Source organism: Tenrec ecaudatus, chromosome 4, assembly GCF_050624435.1.
Source record: "Tenrec ecaudatus isolate mTenEca1 chromosome 4, mTenEca1.hap1, whole genome shotgun sequence".
Lineage (NCBI taxonomy): Eukaryota > Metazoa > Chordata > Mammalia > Afrosoricida > Tenrecidae > Tenrec > Tenrec ecaudatus.
Genome location: NC_134533.1, coordinates 170398499 through 170422962, shown reverse-complemented (window position 1 = coordinate 170422962; position 24464 = coordinate 170398499). Strand labels below are relative to the sequence as shown.

Genomic DNA, 24464 nt, shown 5'->3' with positions numbered 1-24464 from the left:
CAGGCAGACATCCCTGGTACCGTTTGAGGCTCACGCTGGTCACAGGTGTTGTTCTCTTTGTCTTTTGAAAGCATCTTAATTCCTCTCTCTTAATGAGCCATATTGTGAGAGGGTGGCCTGTATGTGGCAGGGTTAAGTGAGTTCTTGTCGCTCTGGTAAGTGCCTCCCTTTCCGTCTCATGGAATTACTTACTGTCATCAGTTCTCTGAAGTAGACATCTGAATAAACAGCCACAGTGATCTGATTGCATGCTCACTCACAAGGCCGTGGAAGAGCAAGGTGAAGGTTGTCTATAGAGCTACATCATTTTGACCCACAATGCGTACATAGTGGTATTGGAGGGCAGTGCCATTTAAACCCAGAAGACAGGTTCTTTAGTTATCAGCCCTTCTATCTCTTTTACATTTTTCCCATTGAGAAGATTAATAAGCATACTCATTTGCATTGCATTTCATAATTCAGGAAGACCTCCTTTAATTATTGCAAAAATCTGGGGCATATAATAATACTATTATAATATGAAGGCACCCTGGTAACTTTTATATTTGTAAGCATTGGACTGCCCACCTGGAGGTCGGTGGTTCAAACTCACCCACCGCACCTCTGGAGAAGGATGAGACTGTCTGCTCCTATAAAGATGGTATAGGCCACCCACCTTGCACAGGATCGCCACTAGTTGGCATCTACTTGATGGCAGTCGGTCTGGGGTTGGGGGCGCGTATTATAATATCTGTAGCTCATTTTAGATAGGAAAACCTAGGTCTCCCCCCAAAAGGTAGCCTACTCTCCCAAGACCTTGTGGGTAGAAAGGAATGGAGTCTAAACTCAATCTGAAGCCCACCTATGGACCCTCATCTTTCTGTTCCTAACCTCAGGGCATAATTTCCTCATTGCCTTGTTGCTTCCGTTTACCTTTGCAAGATGATGGCCAATGTGTTGACTTCTGATACTATTTTTGTTGCATTTAATTATATGCTAAATGACACGGTTATTTAGCTGTTTCATAAGTCCTTATTTCCTTAATGATAAGGTAAGCTTATTTTGAGTCCCCTACCCCCACCCACCAACCCCATTCTCCCACATCATCCTGTTGACGACAGGCAAACAGTAAGTACTTACAGCCGAAGCCGGAATTCCCACCCAGACTGAGGAGAAAGCCAGGCTGTGTGGAGGAGTGATGTGCGTCTAGATGGCCTGGCACATTGTTGCTTCTTTGACCCCAGCAGCTGTCAGTGCCGTCCTGCTCAAGGAAACCCTCCTGCTTGGCTTGCCCCCTTCGGCTTAGGCTTCCCCAAAGTACCTTCGCTCCTACCCCGCCTCCATCCAGAAGTATTGGGCTACAGGCAGTGAGTTTCAAATAGCAATGTGCACCAGCATGAGATTTCTCAGGCACATGGCGCGGACCCCTGAGCAGAAGTGAAGCCCAGCGGTTGTGGGTCTGTGAAGGCCTGCCCCTTCTTCGGCCAGTGGGGGAAGGCGTGGGCAGCGTCTGATCGCTGCTGGGAAAAGAGAGCTTCTCCATCTCCCTGCCTCCCAACCAGCCACTAGCCCAGCTCCACACCCCCTGCCCCAGGGTTAGGGCCTGCGCTTCCCTGAGCTCAGCATCCCAGGCCCATTGGGTTCTATTTCGAGCTGGTTACCTGGCCCCTCACTTAGTGAGGCGTGTGATAGGGAACGTGCTGGAGTCGCCGTACGTTTGCAGATTGCTATGGTTTGGTTTTGTTTCACCAAGAATCCTTTCTGTGTGATCAGCAAATGTCAGCGTTGCGCCGCCTCTCCTCGTGCTATTTTTAAAGGTTTCCTGTAAGCCTGGGGTGCTGCTGTCCGGCACTTCATCGACCAGCACCCATGGTGCTTGGTGCAGGAACACAAGCCAGCGGGGTGCCCGTGCCGTGGTTATCTGGACCCATAGTAACGGAGACGCTCCTTGGATCATCAGATGCACGGGGGTTTCTGATGGCTGTGACAAGGAAGAGACACCAGACGACAGGCAGGGTTAGCACCGAGTCAGACCGAAGGGACTCTGGAGCTGAGGTCAGAAGGCAGAGGCGCGCTCAGGACACCTGGAGAGGCAGCTGAGAGGGCAGTGGGGACGCAATGCACACCCCTGCTTCATGCTTACCAAGGACTGCAGCAAGGAAGTGAGGGGGCTGGGGGTGGGGTGGGGGTGATTTGACATTGCCTGAGAGATCTACTGGACAATGCCTCTCACACTCAGGACTGAGGTGTGGCATCTGAAGAAGGGAAGAGAGGCTGGGGGCTGCAGGAAGCTCCCGAGAAGATGCAGCCGCTGGGGGTGCTGAGAGGGACAAGGTGGGGGCTGTCTTTCCCTTCAGGAGCCAGAGCTTCTTAGCGTCAAGTATGGCCCTTGCTGTGGCTGTGCCTATGACAGTAGCCCCGGGAGAGACGCTTTCCCCGCGAACCTCCAAAATAAAAGACTGTCAGGCCCACAGACGTCTCCACATCCACGAAGACAAACATTGGGGGATAGGTGGAGGCAGAGCCCTTTCAGGGCAGGCAGGCCATTCTGCGTGATCCTGGGATGATAGCAAGTGACAGGAAGCATGTGCCCAAACCCACAGAACTGTGCAACCCACTGTACACCTTGGGTTCTCACGAGTAATTCTGTGTCAGGACCCGTTCCTAACCTGTCACAACTGTCTCTGGGAATGCAAGATGTTCTTAGGAGACACGGTGGTCAAGAGGAAAAAATTATGCGGGGGCTCTCTACATTTTCTGTATTTTTATGTACATCCAAACTGCGTTTAAAAATAAAGACAACATAAATTTAAAATAAATAAATACAACCTCTTAAATATATAGAAGAATATACAACCTCCACCAATACTTTCCCCCTAAAATCCCCACTGCCACTGAGTCTATTCCAATTCATTGTGAGCCCACGTAAGGTGTCTAGGTTTCTATGTTGTGAGAGCAGGCAGCGTCATCCATGTCCCTTGGAGCACATGGTGAGGTTGAACACGGACTTTGCACTTGGCAGTCCAACACGTACCACGCAGTGTCACCGGGCTCTTTATAAGGCCACTAAAATGACCCACGTTGGTAAGTTCAGAATTGAAACTCAGAATGAACGCAAGCTGCATACTAAAAAAAAATTTTACTTGGTAAGAATATCGTGACATTATTGCATTTCCCTTTTCCATGTTGAATGTACTGGAGGTGGGGTCTTGCTCTGTCAACTCCCGCAGTACATTCCCACCGTCTTCGGTGTAGAACTTCTAAAAACGTAGGCTTCAAAGATTGTGCCTGCGTGGCGCGAGAGTTAAGTGCTGTCCTGTGTGCCCAAGCACTTGCAGTTCGAACCTCGCCAGGGCCTGCATGAAAGCCAAGTCTTGCAATATGTTTCCTTAAAGATTATGGCCAAGAAAACCCTACGGGGCCATTGTATGTTGCCGAGATGGATAAGGTCAACGTGAGGGGAAATGACTGCACAGACACCGTTTTGAGGGTTGGAGGACGTTTTCCCCAGAGGCTGAGTGAATTTTAGCTCAGTGGCCTGTCTACCTCGTTCCCAGCTACATGAAGAGAATTTTGTCTCAGTAGCTTGTGCACGTGGTCCTCATCCGCCCGGAAGGAGGAGGTGCTTCTTTCCGGAAGGTTGCATGCTATGTCCGTTTCCTGGATAAACAGAAGACCCCTCTAAACTGACATCACATCACCGTGTAACTTTTCTTTCCAAGCCTATATAAGAATGCCCTTATTTATAGCCATGAAAGAAAAAGCCTTAAGGAAGAAATTAGTCTTTAGTTGAAAGGGCTGGCAATGAGAAGCAGACTCCTCTTAAGATAATAGGTTTTAATGACAAAATATTTATCATTTTATTACAGGATGAAGAGGAAGAAATCAAGCAAGAAATTAATATGTTGAAGAAGTATTCTCATCACCGAAATATTGCTACATACTATGGTGCTTTTATCAAAAAGAACCCACCAGGCATGGACGACCAGCTCTGGGTACGTAGCAGTGTCCACATTGGCTTTGCTGACTTGCAGGGCAGACCTGTCCACATGGCCCATTCCCTGTCGTTATTGTCGAGTCTCCTTAATCAGCTACTTCCTTGAACGCCTTAGCGCTCATCGCATTGTATTTTCAAGGCTTTCTCCCATTTCCCTCACCAGTTCTCCATCTTTTCAAGCGCTCTACGTCGTTCCTCCATCCTTTTGTCAGCCACTCCCAGAGCTAGTGTTTAAATTCGGTTCCTGCCCCCCATTAATTGTGACCTTTGGTTGACCCCTTACTAGGTAACCATGCCATGTACTATTTATAGATTATGTCATTTATTCCAGCTCTTTGAGGTCCCTCATTTCTTGGATGAGGAAATTCAGATTTATAGAGAGCATAAGTAAACACCCCCGAGGGCTATACAGTTAGAAATGACAGAGCTGGGATCAGCTGGGTCTCTCTCTCTCTCTCTCTCTCTGTCTCTGTCTCTCTCTCATTCTTCTGTTTTTCACAAATGTGCAGCTGGTTCTGCAGTTGGAATTCAAAGTCTGAGAGCATAACACCTACTGCAGTGTTTGGTACCATGCTATCCCAGTTCAGCATGACCCCATGTGTGTCAGAGTCTAGCTGTGTGTCTGCCTGGATTTCTCAGTGGCTGTTAGTTTTGGGAACTAGATCACCAGGTCTTTGTTTTGAGCTGCCTCTGCGAAGACGAAAGTTCACATGTAGATCCCTGTAAAGTCTGCTGGCCTTTCCTACCTCCTTTGGCTCACTGACCTGTACCTAGTCCAGAATCTTTGACGGCCCAGCTCATCACACACCTCTACTTGGCTGTCCTGCCCATACTGTAACCTCAGGATGCCTGACACCAAAAACGTTCTCCTGTCTGCGTCCCACCTGGCCAGATGGTTCTTGTTCCTCTCCTCATGGATTCTGCCACTGGAACATCATGCTGCTCTATAGGTTACTTCAGCTTAACCCTTCTTTGCCCATTTCCTGACCTTCCAGAGCTAGGCCAGTTGGGTGGAAGCCTGGCTCTTGCAGTAGCTGCCTGTGGTTGACGTCTCGCTCTCTTCCATCTCAAGGCTCCCTTTGGTCCGTCGAACCACATGTCGATGCTGGATTATGATGCGGAACATACTCCTCAGCTAACTTACCATTTTGATCATTTTCCAAGCTGCTAGTAAATGTCTGACACAGGATTCACTGAACTGGCAAGTGTCTGCCATGCGCCAAACACTGTGCTCAACTTCAGACCTGGTGATGACCGCTGGGTGGACAGCTTCTGAAAGAGCATGGACTTGGGTAGAAGTTACTCCCGTCAAGTCTTGGAATGCCTACCGCGCAGCTCAGGAGACAAACATCGCGAGGGCACACAGTTAGAGACCCACAGGACATAATGTTAGCTCAGAAGAATAACCAGATTCTTGTATCATTGGATGTCAGGACTACAGTCTTTGGAAAGGAAAATAACTTCTAAGAACGCTTTCACCCATTCAACCCTTCCGAAATATGACTGCACATGTACTTCAGGATCAATAAGCTCGTTTTGTATGATCACATTGATTTTACTTATTTTAATATGAATTCTAAAAGAGCTTTAGTGAGATGTTGGTTGTGGTCTCATAAAAGAATAATTGAAAAAATTGCAAAAATTAAAAGTATAAAAGTCATCGGAGAAAATAAGTATGATTATTCTAGAGATAATATGTTCTAGAGATAATAATTTCTAGAGATAATATACAGCAGAGATAACAGAATATTGGTGGATGTGACTATATAATTTAAATTTTTATATAATTAAAAATTCAAAACTAAATAAAAAATTTCCATCAAAACCGTTATTGTTTGACAAATAAAGAATTCGGTAGTTTTCAGAGATAGGGTGGTTTAAATATCACTAAGGTAAAGGTTACAAGTAGATTTTGTAAGTTATCAAAACAATCTCAATATCACACGCAAGTAAAATTTTTCTGAAGCTCATCCAACAATAGCTGTGGCAGTACGTAGTCAGGCAGCTTCCCGAAATCCCCAGGATTCAGAAGAGGACTTAGCACAGAGGATGATATATCATTGCTAACATCAGATGGGTCTTATCCGGAAAAGAAGATGCCACAAAGATGTTTACTTGTATTTTATTGACGGTGCAAAGGCATTTGATTGTGTGGATCATAACCTTGTGTGGAGTGTAATAGCTTGTGTGGATCATAGGAATAATATTTTGGAGAATGAGGGTTCCAGACCCTTCATTGTACTGATGTAGGGCCTGCACACAGAGCAAGGGATACTGCATGGCTTCATGGCAAGAAAGATGTGTGTGAGAGATGTATCCTTTCCTCTTTTTCCATCTGTGTACCAAACACCAAACTCCCTGCCATCGAGTCGATGCCAACTCACAGGGACCCTATAGGACTGAGTGGAGCTGCCCCTGCGGGTTTACGAGACTGGAAGAGTTTGAACTGCTGACCTTGCATTTAGCAGCATGACACATAAGCACTTTCGGGGAAGCTAGATTATATTGAAGAAGAATGAGGCACCAGGTTGGAGGAAGGCTTATTAACAGCTTGTGATATGGAGGTGAACCAACTTTGCTTCCTAAAATTGAAGAGCCTTTGGAGTGCCTCAGTATGGATTACAACTGACTGTTAAGAAACCAGCAATAGAAAACATCGACATCGCCTGAGAAAAGACTGCAGTTAGCAAAGGTTTCATTTCATTTGGGTCCACAGTCAATGCTCACGGAGACAGCAGTCAGTAAATCAAAGGACATGTTGCCTTGTGCAAATCTGCTGCCCGAGACCGGTTTAAATTACTAGCGAGCAAGGACGTCACTTTGAGGACTTAAGTGCGTCCAACCCAAGCCATGGGTTTTTCATTTGCCTCATAGGACTGGCAAGACCAAAGAAGATTTGGTGCATTTGAATTATGAAGTTTGTGAAGAATACTGAAATGACCACAGATGGCGAGAAGAACCAAAGAAATCCGTCTTGGAAGAGGCCCTGTCAGTGCTTCTTGAAAGGAAATCCAGTATGACTCTGCCTCCCGTCCTTTAGACATGTTGTCTGGAGGCCGCGGTCCCGGACAAGGGCATCGTGCTTGGGAAAGTGGAGAGTCCGAGGAAAGGAGGAAGACGCTCAAAACCACGGGCTGACACATTGACTGGGACAATGGGTTCAAGCTAACAACTGGGAGAATCGGCCCGGCCAAGTGGTGTTTCTTTGAGTTGTACCTAAGGTTGCTCTGGGTCTCTGACACCTAACAAGAGCAGATACTCCATCAAAAGGATACGGATCTGGATTTGCAGATGAACAGGCATCAATAGTGACAATTTTCTTTTCTAGAAAAGTCTTCTTTAGAGGCTGTAATTAAATAACGTGTATTTTCATTTCTGAGGAAAGGAAAAGGAAATGTTATAGATGCATGGGAAGAGTGTCTGGGATGAAACACCCCAAGAGTGGTGACGCCATTTGTCTTTGGGTAGTAATTTTAGTAGTTTAAGGAATATTTTTACATTCTTATTTGTCACCTCTTTGTTTTCTTGTCTTCCTCTTAAGTCTCACTCCTGAATTGCACCTGTGATTCCTTCCTTTTCTTTTTTTAGTTTTGTTTGTAAATCATTTTATTGGGACTCTTACAGCTCTCATAACATTCCACACATCAGCTGTATCAAGCCTATTTGTACACATGTTGCCATCATCATTTTCTAAACATTCACTTTCTATTTGAGAGCCCTTGCTATCAGCTCCTCTTTTTCCCCTCCCACCCCCACCCTTGTGACTTTTTAATAAATTATTATTGTTTTCATATCTTGTATCAACTGCTGTCTCTCTTCAACCACCTTTCTGTCGTTCATCCCCCTGGGTGGGGGGATCATGCGTCCATCATTGTGATCGGTTCACATGTCCTCCTCTCCCCCCGACCTTCTCCCTACCCTCCTGGTATCGTTACTCCACATTCCGTTCCTGAGGGTTTTATCTGACATGGATTCTCTGTGTCGTGAGCTATTATCTGTCCCAGTGTACATGCTCCGGTCTAGCCAGAACTGAAAGGCAGGATTGGGGTCATGACAGTGAGGGGTGAGGAAGCCTTAAAGAACCAGAGGACTGTTGTGGGTTTCATTGGTGCTATACTGTGCCCTGGTTGACTCATCCCTTCCTTGTGACCCTTCTGTGAAGCGATTTCCTATTTTATACAGATGGGTTTGGGGTCTCTGCTCTGACCCACCTCATTCTCAACAATGTGTTTGTTTGTTTTTGCTTTGGGTCTTCTGGTTCTGGTGCCTGTTACCTGATTCTGTTAACATTTCATGATCACACAGATGGTGTGCTTCTCCCATGTGGGCTTGTTCCTTCTCTGCTAGATGCTCACTTGTTTAACTTCAAGCCTTTAAGACCCCAGATGCTATGTCTTTTGAGAGCTGGGCACCACCCGCATTCTTCACCACATTTGCTTATGCACCCATTTTGTCTTCAAAGCTTGTGCCAGGAGGGTGAGCATCACAGAATGCCAAGTTGTTAGAATAAAGTGTCCTTGCATTGAGGGGGGGCTTGAGCAGAGGCCCAAAGTCTGTCCAGTATTTCAGTGCATTGCTATATAGCTATATGTTAACAAATAAATGTTTTGTGAATTTGAGTGATGCAATTGGTACAAGAGTGGGTGTTCCAGGTACTTTTAAGATTTCTGTTTGAGAGTTCAGGTTCAGCAGGATATGAGAAGGTGAGACATTTTGAAGTGTCCGTGTGCCGTACGACTTGTAGCATGCTGCAGATGGAGCCTCTTACCGGTGACACCTGTAGTGCGTTACGCTGTCGCAGGCGACAAATGGAGAAGGATCTGCGTTCTGTGGTCCAGTGGATCTGTCAAAGGTTTTCATCTGAGGCCGTGGTTCCAAATTAAAAGAAAGCAATTCTCTGGCTTCGGTATCACCTCCCAGTGTATCACCTGAGCTAGTCATCATTAGTTCTGTATCCATCACAGATATTGTTATAATATCATTTCTGTCAGGACACAAGGAGCCCTAGTGGTGTAGTGGTTATACTTTGGGCTGCTAACCATAAGGTTAGCTGTTCAAAACCACCAGCTGCTCTGTGGGTGTGCAAAGACAGGGCTTTCTATCGCCATCAAGAGGTACAGTCTCAGAAACTCACAGGGACAGCTCGGCCCTGCCCTATAGAGTCACTGTGTGTCAGAATCTACTCATTAGCAGTGAGATTGGTTTTGCTTTTTCACAAGATAGGCCAGTTAAGGCCATTGTTTTTGTTGTTGTTTTTAATTGGTGTTTCTGTTAGGTTCACTGTTAAACTTTAGGTACTGGTTTCCAGTCGTGGTTGAAGTGAAAAATGGGCTGCTCCGTCAAGAATTCCTGTCCCCCTTATTAATCCCCCTGAGATGGTCCCAGCTGGAAGGGATAGCTGTCATTCCTCTTGCTGGGTTCTAATGGACCCAGTGAACTGCCTCAGGGTCTCAAAGCCCCTTCATTCACACCTGATGCAGGCCCAGAATGTGCGGGTCCTACCACATGACCCTGTAGCTGGACCTGATGTTCCGTGAACGGTCCGGAAGCTCCTCCTTGGTTGCTGTTGATGTTGTTTGAACAAACAGCAAACCTGCAGTTTGTTTTCAGATCGGCACTTGGAGAAAGCAGCAAGCCTGTTGCATCTTCAAGGTGTTAACCGGAGGTTTTGCACTCTGGAAAAGAGTTGCTGCTCACTGGGCTGCTCTTCCCATGTTGGGAACCAGAGCCTATATGTGTTCATTTATTTATTCACTCAGTCATTCACTCATTCATACCCTCACCAAAAAAGTGTGTGTGTGTGTGTGTGTGTGCACGTGTGCCGAGCACTGTAGGTGCAAGGTACTCTTTCCGTCACATAGGATACACTAGCGAATAAAATTGATCCAACATTCACGCAGCTTACATCCACAAACAATAATCCTAATGAGAAAGTGAACTATAGAGATGTAGAGAGCTCAGCAAGTGCTGGTAGAGTAGGAGATGGTGGTGGAGAAGAGGTTGTAGTAATAGAACGTTGGTGAGGGTAGGTCTCTTGTCGATAACTTGAGGAAAGACTTCGCAGACCTGGTCTTTTTCAGAAACAACCCTGGGGCCAGCGGGACTGGAACCGAGGGAATGAAAGAGAGAGATGAGGAAGACGATGGATGCATGGCCTGGGTCCAGGTCATGGAGGGATTTACAGGACCTTGCAAAGATAGCCTCTTTCATTCTTGTGAAGTGGAGGGAGAGTGGTAGACGGGTTTGAACCCAGAAGTCTTTCAACTCCATCATCTAGCAAAGGGGATCTCTGTGGCCGAGCCAGGGACACAGTGGGTGGAGTCAAGGTAGAAGCTGGCTGCCTCGGTCATCTGGTTTTGCTGTCACAGAGTCGCCACAGGTGAATGTTTTTAATGGAGAGAAATGTACTTTCCCACAGGTTAGGAGACTAGCAAGGAGCCCTGGTGGTGTATGTGTTGAGCTGCTAACCTCAGGGTCAGCTGTTCAATACCACCAGCCTCTCCATGGGAGAAAGGCAGTCTCAGGAACCCACCAGGGCAGTTCTTTCTGTCTTACTGGGTCACTGTGGGTCAGAATTGATGGCGGCAGTGACTTTGAGTTTGAGGAGACAGCATGGATTTAGAGGGCCAGCTCTGGAGGAAGCTTTCTCTCTTGTCTCCTTTCCGCTTCACTTCCTCAGCCCCTGGGATCTTCACGTGATAGGCATCTTCCAGCCCTGGGTGCGCTTCCTTCTGTGGGCCTAATCTCTTTGATATTTCAAAGGAGGATGGCATAACCCGCCCCCCCAACCCCCCAGGCACACACTGATAGGATCTCACTAGCATAACAGAGTCATATTCCTGAATGGGATTGCATCCTGAGGTATGAAACCTGATGATTTTGAGCATGTCTTTTGGGGGGACACAGTTCAATCCATAGCATCAGAAGACCAGTTAGGGGCTACGAGTGTAAATCAATCCCCTTCCTGAGCATGAGGAAAGGCACTTTTATGGGCCTGGCAAGCTTGAGCTTTTCCAAATGCAGGCCCCACGTCTTCTTCCCAGTCCGCTCGTCTACCTGCTGCTATGTGTTCTTAGCAAAGTGTTCCAGTCGCAAGCCCTGCATTCGGCCACCTTTGGAAGACAGAGGGCAGATGGACTCTTTCGGACACATAGAGTTCTCTGCAGAGCCATGCTCTAGTGGGTCCTCAGCCTTCCACACCTGCCTGGCTCCTCCTCCAGGAAACCCTCCTGACATGCCAGCCCTTGTCCAAGTCGGGCCGCCACAGCCATGGCCCAGGAGCATCTCTTGTCAGTGGAATGAAGATGCAGAGCTATTAAAAGACTGGCACCAGACCATCCCTCCTTTGTCTGCTTGCACTCCTACTTGATAACAAATTAGGAAAACCTAATTGCCAGAAGGGATGATTGATGGGAATCTGGTTATAGAACATAACATCCCAGATCGCGGCATCATCAATGAAGGAAACTTGGAGGTTGTAAAAATGGAGGGGGTCACGCCTCTCTTACTTGGATCTGCAGCCAATGTCCATGCAAGCAATAGTCAAGAAATCGAATGACGTATTGCTTTGGGCGAATCTGCAAACAATCTTTTTAATGTAGTGAAAAGAGAAGGTGTCACTTTCGGGACTAAGATGTGCCTGACTCCATCCAGCCTTGGTCTTTCTCTATCGCTGCATGCACATGCGATACCTGGACCGTAAACCAGGGAGTGCGAGAAGCATCTATGCCTCCAGATGATAGAATTGGTAAGAATATTGGCTATGGTATGGCCTCATACAAGAGCAAACAAATCAGTCATTGAATCAATACAGCCAGACTGCCCCTTAGGATTGAAGAAGGTCAGACTTTGTCGTACGCACTTGTACGTGCCATTGGGAGAGACAAGTTTCTGGGAAAGGGCGTCACCTTGGTAAAGTCAGCAGTCGGAGGCAGATGCTTTGTGAAACGAGTGAGCAAAATGACTGCAACCAGGAGCTCAGCCTTCCCCGCGGCTGTGGGGATGCTCCAGACCAGCTCGTGCGCTCCTCTGCCGCACAGACAGGGTTGCCACGACCCAGCGAGACCTCACGGTGCTTAGCAACAACGTCGACCTGCTCACTCACTCCAAGGCCTCTGGCCTAATAAGCTGGAGTACTAACCACAGCTGGTTCAGTAATAACCATGGCAATGTTGTGGGGCCTCCTAAAATTTGAGGGGAATATCCCATCATCGTAGAGTTGATGTTCGAAACAGGACTGAAACCCTGTGCTCAAGCAAGTTTATTTCCGTGGCCCTTTTCCTCTTCCTTCCTCAGTGTCCCCAACTTCCAAACCACATAGGAAGGCATGTTCACGAGTACTGCGACTGTTTGGACCGCTAAGAAATACATTTTGAAAAATGCATTCAGCCTTTGGGGATGTTTTATCAGCTAATTGTAAAGGTCACAGATGACGGAGTCTTTATGCTAATGGAATTTTTATGAGAATTGCAGACATACAAAAAGATGATTCTTTATCTTATGGAGACATAGCTACCAGCAACCAGGAGCACCTGGTTCGAACGTGTACTCCTGGAATTTAGAAGGCGTAATGTGCTTCCTAGGTTTTTCTCTTACTGTCGCTGGAGGGCAGAGATACACACCCATCCATCCCACTGGCCACTGCGGGTGCTGCTTGAGGTGTCTGATTGATTTACAATCTGTACAAAGTCTATCAGTCTAATTGTAGAGATAAACACTCCGATCTTTGTGGAAATCCAACTACTTCTAATAATGGCCAAGTGCGGCCCCTTTATCAACCGCTCAGGGCTTGATCCGGAAATCAAAAAGCGAGCTCTTTCAATAAAGATTCCCATCTCTCGGAAGCCGAGCGAGCGCCCGACGCGGCATTGCCATCTCGTTCTGCCGCAGCTCACTCCATTTCCTGCCTGCCATTCATGGGCTGAAAAGAATGTCTTCTGCAGGGGCTCGTTGCTCTGGCATTAGAAAGCTAGATGCACCCACTGTGATGCCACGTTTGATGCCACCATATCACTCAGAGGGCTGGAATAGCTCTTAGAGCAGACAAGACTCTCATGAGCACTTCAAATATTGTGTGGGCAAGGCGGGAACGGGGCATCTCACTGGGATGGCACCAGCAGTTGTATGGCGAAAATCGACGGTGGAAAACCCTCTAGCAGTTGGCTGAAAGCTGGCTGGGAATCCAGGGACAGGACTGCCTTGGCAGAAGGCAGTGTCTTCGGCATTTGGTTTGTTTGGCTATCAACATTGATGACCCTGGACTAGGTTGGAGTTTGCACATTGGCAGCCAGCAGGCTAGATATGTTTCATTTCGTGCACATCATGGTTGTGGTTTTAATTAGAGGGAGGGGGGGAATCAAAGAGTTTCATAGGAGTCTAGATTTCCTGAAAAGTTTTGCTAAGTCAGATTGTTTTAAAATATTTGGACCTGACACCCCAAATTGCAGCAGCCCGTTTGAACAGCTGTTTAGAGAGGACCTGCCCACTCCCGTCGGTTCTACGGGCCCCTCCACTCCCTGTCGCCTTCCATACAAGCTCAGATTCCTTACCTGCCCGGGTCCCAGACTGGATCATCTCTGATCGTCCTAACAAGCACCCAGAGTCCTTCAGTTCTCAGAAGCAAATGAGACAGTAAGATGAACCAAACCCTGACATCCTTCAGCTACCAATGAGTGAGCTTTTCTAAAACCTTCAGTGACAGTGGTCACAGCTACAAACTTAAGTCTGTTTTACATCTTAACTTTGGCAAAAACCATGCCCACGACATTTTGGGTTGTTTTAAGATAGTGGTTCTCAACCTTCCTAATGCCGCAACCCTTTCATACAGTTCCTCTTGTTGTGGTGACCCCCAACCATAAAATTATTTTCGTTGCTACTTCATAACTGTCATTTTTCTACTGTTATGAATCTGGCAACCCCTGTGAAAGGGTCATTCAACCCCCAAAGGGGTCGCAACCCACTGATTGAGAACTGCTGTTTTAAAGATTTCAAAGATAAAGAAGGGGCTGTAGACAATACCATTATCACTTCAACCACCCATAGCCAAATCTTTTGAACATTTCATTAAACTTTTCATTAAAAGTTCTCTTTCCTTAGTTCCATGTATCAGAAGCGAAGCATTGTTTTCCGTTGGGTTGTCTGAATCTGTGTTTGTTGGTGTAACAAATAAAGACTGGTTTTCAACACGCACAGAGGCTAAGTCACTTGTGTAGCGAAGGTGTTGACCCTTGTTATTTGTGAGTAGTGAGTTTTGAGAAGACTGAGGACCGAATGTATGGGAGTGGTGACGAGCTGATTCTGTCTGCAACTCCGCTGGGTGACATAAGCGTAGAAGGCAATGTGCGTAGATGCAAATACGGATCTAAATCTACACCCAGTTCAATACCTTGCAACGTGGCCGTGAATTCAGCTTTACTAGAGCTGACTTTGTGAATTGATGGAATGTGCTTCAGCATGAATGGGAAATGCTGTCTTCTTTTGTCCCCATGCATTTCATTTGAGCTACGCTTAAGCAGCATTCTGCTTTTCTGAAAGAAGACTGTACGTCATGTCACGAGCGATTTTACCAGTGGCCAATGTAACCCTTCTGATTCCTCATCTGGATTAATTTCCAGTCAAAGTAGATGTTCCTATTTATGTAATGCTTCTCAAAATTTTCATCTACCAAGCGGCTTCATCCTAATTTCTAAAAGGTCAGAATCTTGTCTTTTCCTGTTTTTCATGTGTGTTAACTTGCTCCCTCATCCACACCAAATCCTTCTATTTGGATGTGACATTCTGAGATGTAAAATGGAAAGCTTCTTATACTCTCTAGGATCGTGTCTATGATTGGATCCATGGGGAAATGGACATGTAATGATTTATGGTTTGAAAAGGATGATGGCAACACATGTACATATGTGCTTGACACAATGGATGTATGGATTGTTATAAGAGTTGTAAAAGCCCCAGTAAAATGATTAAAATCGACAGATGAGAGAGATAGAGAGATAAATTTCTAGTTACCGGAACATTTTTCTTCCAGAAGATCTTGCATGTATGCTGTGAAATCTGAGTGCCAGATACTAAAGACCAGATGCTGCTAACTTCTCTGTTCCTGTTGTTGTTGGTGGGGGTGGGTGCCGTTACGTTGGTTCTGACTCATCGCGCGTTGGAACAACAGAATGAAACACTGCCCAGTCTGAAGCACTGCATTCACTGTCTGCGGCCACGCGATGCTGAGATGGATAGCCACTTCCACAGAGAGACTCTCGAGCAGGTCTAGTGGGACTGTTCCCGAGTGCCAAGAATAACAGATGGCTCACTAAATTCGCCCTGCATTGCCGTTCTCTGGATATAAAAGTTGTTCACTGTCCAGGAGCTTTCTTGGCAAAGCTGAGGAAAGTTTCACACCAGGGACACATCTTTTCATTCTGGGAGGACTTGGATTTTGTTGTTCTCGCATTCTCATTTCGGACCTAAAAATATAATTTCATAACCAAAGTTTTTTTAATCTCTCTCTCTAAATGCATGCTGGTTTAAAAATGAATATTGAATACTATATTTCTTTTCCAAATGTGAAATTCCCAATAGGTGCACTTTTACCATTAAGTCAGTTAACCAAAAGAATACATGTGTACAAATTTATACCTATAGGTTATTGTACTTAACACACTTTATATAGTAAGACCTAACATACTTTTGACATGCATGTCAGCATTTGAATAAAGTTACTGGGCTCTCTTTAGGTAGGTAGGTAGGTAGATGATTGCGGTTGCCTGCTCCTGATGACGCAATAACAACAGAACAAGATGTTTTGCAGCCCTGACTCATCCTTGCACTGACACACCCCAGTCCATTGTTGCCCCGACGTCATGGCCCCATCTCCCCAAGGAGCTTCTCCAGTCCCACTAGCCCTCTGCCTCACCAAGTAAGAGCTCCTCAAATGACTGACTCCTCCTGATGGGTCCAAAGCACACAAGTCAGAGTATATGCTCTTGGGAAACTTAAGGTTTGTTGATAATTTTCAGAAATCAATCACCTTACCTTCTCTTCCTAGTATTTCTTAGTCTGGAAGCTCTGCAGACCACAGGGTGACCCTGCTGGTCTGTTAAATGCCAGTCAGCATCACAGCAACATGAAAGCCGTTCTGGTATGACAAACGGACACACTGGTGCAGGTTGTACTGACACCTTCATCAACAACGCACATGAGGCCCGTGGCTGTTTCAAGCCATATATGATTAAATGTCCTGGGCTTCGCCAATGTTTCTGGGCCTTCAAGGTCAGTTGTCTGTCCCTTTACAGAGTTGTAAACTCTTGGAAGTGTATCTTTCTATCCTTTCCTTAGAATATCCCATCCTCCTCTTGGTGTAAACCCTGCTCTTGTTTTAGGCAGGTCTTCATCCATCATATAGGAGCCCTGGCGGCATAGTGGTAACACGTGTGGGCTGCGGACTGCAAGGTCAACAGTTCAAAACCACCAGCTGCTCCAAAGCAGAAAGACAGGGCTTTCTACTCCCATAAAGAGTTACAGTCTGCCTTGCCCAGTAGGGTCGCTATGAGTCGCTATGGCTCCATGGCACGGAGTTTGGGTTCGTTTTTGACACACTTTTGTTCCTTCCTCTTCCTCCCCCTGCTCCCCAGTCTCTGCTTTCCCCATAAAATATGAAGGGACCTGAGGGCATCGCGTGCTCTGGAATGTCTGGTGCCATTTGAGCAGAATGCCCTCCTCTCGGGCTGTTCGGGGCTAGTATGTGCAGTCTTAAAGCATCCTCTTAAGACTTTGTTTCTTAGTCTAGGAAATTACAGCCAGGAACTAGTAAGCACTTATATACCTTCAAGGCCATGGAAACCCTCCTGAATCTCATAGGCTGGCTCTGAAAAGCAACCCGTTTCTTAACTCTCAGCGGTTCCTTGTGTTCGAAAGGGAAAGTGAGAAGGGACCATCTCTGGTGAGTCAACACAGAGGCGTTTTGCCCCTGTGTGCGGCGGGCTCAAGGCTGCCTCGGATGACGCTTCTCAAACTGCTGAACGCAGCCGAGGACTCTTCCTGCTGTGTTGTCCGCAGACGCAGAGACGCTGGGGCATGTTCTAAGCAAACCCTCTTTCTGATGTCTGAGGAAAACATCCTCCTTGGCTTTGGTGCACACGGCTAATGTACTTGACTGCCCACCGAAGAATCATTGGTTCAGTTCCACCCAGAGGTGCCTTGGAAGAAAGGCTGGGTGATCCCTTTTTGAAGTCAGCCATTGGAAACAATTCCACTGTGGTCTAGGTGGGCTTGCCCGGAGTCAGGGGCCAACTTGAAGGCAATGGGTTTTTCTCAAAAATATAAGACAACCGACAACAATATAGAATAATCAACCATGCAAACCCGAAAATCTACCAGAACACTTTATATTTTAAAAGTAGGCATTTTTCAGGTAGGTAGAAAATCACTAGCCATGTCCAAGTCCTCGGAGCAGTCCCTCAGGAACTGGCTTGTATAACACTGCTGTCCTCTAGTCACCTCCTCTTGGGGTCCCACCATGCCTGAGCCTATCATCCTGGGTCTTCCCCTCCAGGTACAGTTCAGAGTCACCTTCAACATAACGTCCCTCTTGCTTCCCAAATTAAGTGCACCGGTATTTCATTCGCTAACCCAGTTGTTCAGGTGACACTGCGTGAGAGTCTCTCTCTCTCTCTCACACACACACACACACAAACACACACACACACACACACACACACACACACACACTTAAAAATCCCAGTGCCTTGGAATGCGCCCTGTGTCTTCTTGCTGTGTGACACGAGCTTGAAAAAGTACAATGTGCCCTTGGTGCTTTTTCAGTAACGAAGGTTTTAGAAACACCTGTACCCAGTATACTTTGCAAGCTCCTTTCAGCCCTGTCTTTTCAGCAGCCAGCTCAAGAGGCCATTGGGGAGGCAATGACGCCATCTTCCCAGATGGAAGAGCTTCCTAATGGCTTTGGTATCACTGCCAACAGACCAGAGAATGGACATGTAATCAGCATAGGTTGAGCATTCTTGATGCAAGGAACTTTCCACCTACAGACACAGTAACGGTCGTGTCTCATCTATTGGGTGGGTGTTTTTATCTTCTGGTTTACAGTGGTCAATAAGTCCTCGTGGGGCAATGGCTGAACACTGGCTGCTAATCTAAAAATTGGTGGTTTCAGCCTAGCCATTTTCTCCTGGGGAGACAGACCTGATGACATGCTCCCATCACGATTATTGAAAGTTGGCTCTGAAACACAGTGACCCTTTGTACAGCCCACTGAAACACTCCTCAGCTCACAGCCATCCTCCCACTCATGGTCATGTATGAACCCACTGTAACAGTCCATCTCACCGAGGACCTTCCCTTGTTCATTGATTCTGGGTCACCAAGCGTGAAGTTCTCCAAGAATTGGTCTCTCCTGAGAACACATGCAAAGTATGGAGTCCCACTATCTTGACTTCTAAGGGATATTCTGACTGTACTTCTTTCAAGACAGATTTGTTCATTCTTCTGGAAATCCAGGGCATATTTAATATTCCTCAACCACATTGTAATAATAATTCTTCAGTCTCCCTTATTCATTATCTAGCTCTTGAATGCATACGAGGCAGTTGAAAACATCAGGACTTGAGGCAGGCAGCTGAAAGAAGTCTTTTGCAGCAGATCTGCCTACTGCGATGGATCGGGATCATTTGGTTTCTTGATTGCTCCTTCCATGGGTGTAGATTATAGAGCCAGGTAAAATGACGCCCTTAACAACTTCAATTGCTCTTGTGACATTTTTTATTTCAGTTAATGAAGAGTTTTGTTTGTTTGTTTGCACATTGAGGTATAATCCATACTGAAGACTGTAGTCTTTGATCTTCATCAGTAAGTACTTCAAATGATCTTCACTTTCAGCAGGAAGCTTGCCTCATTTGCATATCACATAGGTAGTTAATGAGCTTTCCTTTCATCCCGATACATGCTCTTCCACCTAGAGCCCAGCTCCCCAAATGATTTGCTCACCATACAGGTGGACCTAAGATTCGCCTTCTTGGTGAAAGGCTATAACCCTGATGTTCACTTTTCCTGATTGTAAGCCATGAGGCATCCCATAGCTGTGTGTACAGGTTCCACATGAGCACAGGTAGCCACTGCTGTCCAGTCCGGTCTCATTCCGAGCAGCCCTATAGGACAGAGTAGCACTGCCCCTTGGGGTTTATGAAACTACAAATCTTCAATCTCCAGGGGAGCAGACAGTGTCTTCTTTATCCCATGGAGTGGCTAGTGGATTTAAATTGCTAGCCTTGTAATTCGCCACCCAATGTTAACCCTGTGTCACCAGGGCTCCTGGAGCACAATTCAGTATTCTGGAATTCCCATTTCTCACAATATTATCCATTGTTTGTTATGATCCACACAGTCAAATGCTTTTGTATAATCAGTAGAACATAGTTAAATGTCTGCTTTGGGCCAATATCCATCTGATGTCACCAGTGCAATCCCTCTTTCCACGCCCTCTTCTGGATCTGCTTTAAATTTCTGTATCTCATTGTTGATGTGCGGCTTGCACCATTTTAAAGTTATCTTCAGCAAAGCTTTCTTTGTGTGTGATGTTAATGATAGTGTTCGGTAATTTCCTTATCCTGTTGGCTTCTCTTTCTTTGGAATCGGCATAAACATGGTTCTCCTTCAGCCAGTCTATCAAGTAGCTGGCTTCAAGTTTGTTGGCAGAGATGAGTGAGTACTTCCAGCATTAGCTCCATTTGTTGAAACATCCTGGTTGGTATCCCATGAATTCCAGGAGCCCTGTTTTGCATCAAGGCTTTGAGTGCAACTTGGACGTCTTCCTTCAATAAGCCACCTCCTGAAACGGTTGGACCACAACCACTCATTTGGTGAACCATGACTCATGTCTCCACCTATCGTCTTTAGATGCTTTCTGCATCGTTCCGTGTCTTGCCTATGCAACCCTGCCGTATTACACCTCAGGCAATTCTTTCCGCTTGAGAACTGCCAAGGGTGCTCTTCCCTTTGGTTCTCTGATTGCTGTCTTTGCACATTTCATCGTAGCATTTGTCTTTTCAAGCTGACTCTCGATATGTCCTGTTCGGCTCTTTTACGTCATCATTTCTCCCATTCTGTTAGCTGCTTGTGTTCAAGAACACGTTTCCGAATCTCTTCTAAATAATCTCCTTTCATCTTTTCTTTCTTTCCTTTTTTTTTTATATTGTTAACCTTCATTTTCTTCTTGGGCAATTCCATTGATGTCATCCCATAATGCATCACGTCTTCAAACACTAGTGAGTGTGCAGTGTATCAGATTTATTCGTGAAATGACCTCTAAATTTGGGTGGGACATACTCAAGGTCATTCTTTGGCTCTTGTGGGTTTATTTTCATTTTGTTCAGCTTCAATTTGAATTTGCATGTAATCGATTGATGGCCTGGCCTGGTTTTATGTCAGTATTGAACTTCATCATCATCTCTTTCCACACATACACTTATTTCTGATACCTTTGTCCTTGCATCAGGGTCTGCCTATGTAGTTGCTATTTTCCTTGTTGTTGTTTTTTTTTAAAAAAGAGTATTTTCAATGAATAAATGATTTGTCTTGAAAAATTCTACCATGCGATCTCTGGCAAAGTTTCTACTGCCAAGACCCTATTTTCCAAGTACTAATTCTTTATTTTCAACTTTCACATTCCAATCACCGGTAGTTATCAACACATCCTGATGGCGTGTCTGATCACTTTCAGAATGCTGACATTAAAGTTTTCCCTGTCTTCTCTTGGGCATTAGTAGTCTGTACATAAACTGGAATCATAGCCTTGTAAGTGGTGTACCTTGTAGGCATGTGGGGATTGTCCGATCGCTGATGGCGTTGGACTACAGGCTAGATCTTGGGTTGTTCTTTTTGACGATACCTGCAGGGCATTCTTCTTGAATCCGTCATCCCACCATAGTAAATCATGTGTGATTCCCAGGGGCCCGTACCGATCCGTTTTCACCTTGCTCACGCCTGAGATGCTGGTTTCTATACATTTCGTTTCATTTTTGACAAGATCCAGGTGTCCTTAGATTCATATTTTATACATCCCATGTTCGGACTACTGGTGAATCTTACACCGCTGACTCTTCATTTCAAGTCACGCCGCCTCAGCAGATGGAGATCCCGAAAGCTGCTCCGTCCGCATCATTAAGGTTGCCTCTTCTTTGAAGAAGCCCCTCAGCCCCGGTGTGTTTTGAACGCTCTCCCATCTGAGGAGCTCCTCCTTGGACTGCGGCATGTCCCACACCTATCCCGAAGGCCTTCACGAGCCAGTTGATTTAGCAGTAGATCACCAGGGTTTTCTGTGCTATCCTATCTCACTCTGAAAACTCCCCTGAGCCCTGTCCACCTTGGTTAACCCACCTGGTATGGGAAGCACTATTAGCATAACTCCCAGCATCACAGCTACGCACAAGCTCCTTGGTAGGAAGGACCAAATGGCACGTGCATGAGTGGTGGTCTGTAAAGTACATGGCCTAAAACAAGCTGTGTGTAACCTGAAACCAGCTCTGGGGCAGCACTACTCTGTCACATGGTTTGCTATGAATCTAAATTCAACTCCATGGTGCCTGTCAACTATAGCAAAGAGTTGCTGCTACCCAGCCTGGGGTGGTTAGAGAACAGACCCATGATTAGTCATTGGGAGGGCACCCTTTTTCAACTCCGTTCTTTTTACTTCATGAGCACATCCAACAGATGAAGCTGCAGACCATAAGTAAGCTCAATTGCCAATGATTATGGCAAGGGAAATGAACAGAAGGACAAATGGACAAAACAGCCATTGGAAGCCACTGAGCCCAGTGCCAGGCACCTGGTAAATTCTCCGTAGATGTGAGCAAGCATGACTGCCCCCCTGTAAACCAAGTCCTTGACAACTTTGTATTAATGATCCACTATTCCTTACCTGTGAGATGGAAAGTCATTGACTTATCACTGCTGGGTGGCATGTTGGGCCCTGTGTCTGTTTATGAATGTGACAAGGTTACCTGTGGCGAGGGAAGGTCCCTGCTGCGTGGTGGCAGTAATTACCAGTGTTGTTGTGTGGCTGCAGGAACTGATTGCTGGCAAACGCCAGCTCCTTTCTTTATGTTTCTTTCTTTCTTTTTAAAATCCCATTACATAATTCAACAATCATTTTGTTCCATCGTGAGATGAAAAGAATGTAGCAGCCTTCAGCTGGAGCTGAATGGAGCCGCAAATTATAGAAATCACGGACATTAGTGCTAGAGTAGGACTGTTTCCTCCTGAATATTGGAAAGTCTGTGGTCCAATCTAATTTTAAAAGTCTGGAGTCACTGGGTTTCCACTGCTTTCCTTTGGAACTGTAATTGTGTAGCCTAACAGAGCTGTGATGGGACATTTTCTCGGATCTCCAGCTTATCAGAGCAGGAGATGTATTTGTAAAAGGCCTGGCCACTGCTTTTCTCTAAATAGGATTGGAAGGAGGGACAAAAGCATGGTTTGATCTCCCATATTCTTGTCTTTCTACCAAAGGATGTTTCTTTTGTCCCTCCTGCTGGCACAGAACCGTGGTTTGCCACATGATAGGATGCTCATTAACTTGACAAGAAGACTCCACAACAGCAGACAGAGCAGTGCCCGGACACGTGTGCCCTACATAAGCCCCAACAACCACAAATGAATGGCCGGACCTGCCTCAGCTACACTGTCATGTACTTTTCCTTTGCCGGGATGATTTTGAAGTTATCTACTAACTTATAACTTATCACTTTGATTATAAATATCTCACTATGTTTCTCCTAAAGATAAGAGCTTTGGGGGCATAATCATAATGCCACTATATAATATAAATATATATATATTGACCACATTTTCTTAGTAGCATTAATACCAAGATTTTATTACAAGTTGTATTTTTTTAAAAGAAAATGTTTGATGATCTTTCGTTAATGTAAGAAACGTAATATCGGAGTGAGACGCATGCACTGTAGTTGGTTTGTAGGCCTCACTGTATATCTCTAAGTGTGTAGGCCTCCACTCTCTTCACCCCCTTGCGTTTTAGGTATTGCAGAAACAGACTGTTTGCCCTGTTGAGTTCCTGAGTTGGATTTTGCTGATTTTACCTTCGGGATTTAATATGTTCCTCAGTCTTCTTTCTGAATTTCCTGTAAATTGGTAGTTGAATCTACAGAATGGATTCAATTCGGGGTTTTGTTTTCTGTTTTCTCTTTGGGGCCAGACTGTGTTTCAAGTGATGTTATGTTTTTCCATCATGAGGCAAATCATATCTGGCTGTTTTCTGTTTCATGATGTTCGTAGCCATTCCACATTGGTTGTTGTCATGGGGTTGCGAAACGTGATAATTGAATTGTATGTTCCTTGTCCACTTATAAGGGGGAATACGCTTTGTGTTTCTTCCTAAGGATAAGCTTTCCCTCTGTTGTTATTCAGACACCTGGGAATAACGTTTATATAAGTAAGGTCGAAAAAAACACGTGACTCCTTTCCTTTATTTTTCAGCTTTGAAATAAGAGGTTGGTTGCCTCCTTATTTGTGTCTAGTACTGCCAGGCGAAGGAATATCTGTATGAAGTAATTTCATGAAACCCATTAAATGTTGTTCAAGACATTGGCATTATTATTCTTATGGATGCTGAAATTACCCATCTCTAACCAATGGGAACTTCTTCAAGTTGGCCCCTGAGTCCTCTTGTGACATGGTCTGTGGTCTCTGATAACTTCCTTGCTGTCGTAGATGATAGTTTCGCAATTCTTATCAGGTTGGACCATAGTCTATTGTGGTCATTTTCCAAATTTCCTTAGAAAGTGCCTTGTAATTCTCTCCATTTCCTTTAGTCTTTTGGAGAAGAGGGGCTCCCTGCCCCTTGAGGGTGGTCACAAGGCAACAAGCTACAGAAGCATTAGAGACTCATGCATTGAGCCCATTTCATGATTTAGGGGGTTGAGTTTCTATTTTTGCCAGTCATTGTATTAACTGCACTAGGTACTAGAGATGCTGGAAAAAAGAAGGCAGCTTTGGCCCTGGAGGTTTTGTCACCTGGGGAGGCTGTTTGGGGATCTTATGATCTGATGCTGATGTTGGGAATGTTTATTTTGCCAAAACCGACCCCATCAATGAGGTTCCATGAAGACACAGTTTCAGTTTTGTCTCTACTGTCAAGTCATAGATTGGTAGGTGGTTATTCTGAATTCTCCCCAGGTAATATAAGAGGGCCAGTAAGTGCCTAGTTAGGTGACTGTTGGTGAAGAGGAAGGAAACATATGAAAATGGATGACCCCTTTGTAAGCTAGGAAATGGCCATCAGAGCTGGAACGCAGGTTTGCTTTTCCTCTTCCAGGCTGCATCCATCCCTGTTGTGTGAAGGGGATATCTGTTTTCTGCCTGTTTTATGAAGTTGCTGAGCACTGTAATGAGTTTATATTTATAGAGAGCTTGGAGCTTTTTAGATGAAAGGTGCTAAATTAAGGTTTATTGTTTATTGAATTTATTT

The 24464-nt window shown here is 45.5% G+C and overlaps 1 protein-coding gene across 1 annotated transcript in view; it reads left to right on the top strand.

Annotated features, from left to right (window-relative positions):
* TNIK (TRAF2 and NCK interacting kinase) overlaps positions 1–24464 on the top strand; it is a 443318-nt gene that overhangs the window by 289368 nt on the left and 129486 nt on the right. Inside the window, exon 4 of the mRNA XM_075547026.1 lies at positions 3849–3974. Coding sequence (XP_075403141.1) covers positions 3849–3974 — 126 coding nt within the window. The remainder of the gene's footprint in view (positions 1–3848; positions 3975–24464) is intronic.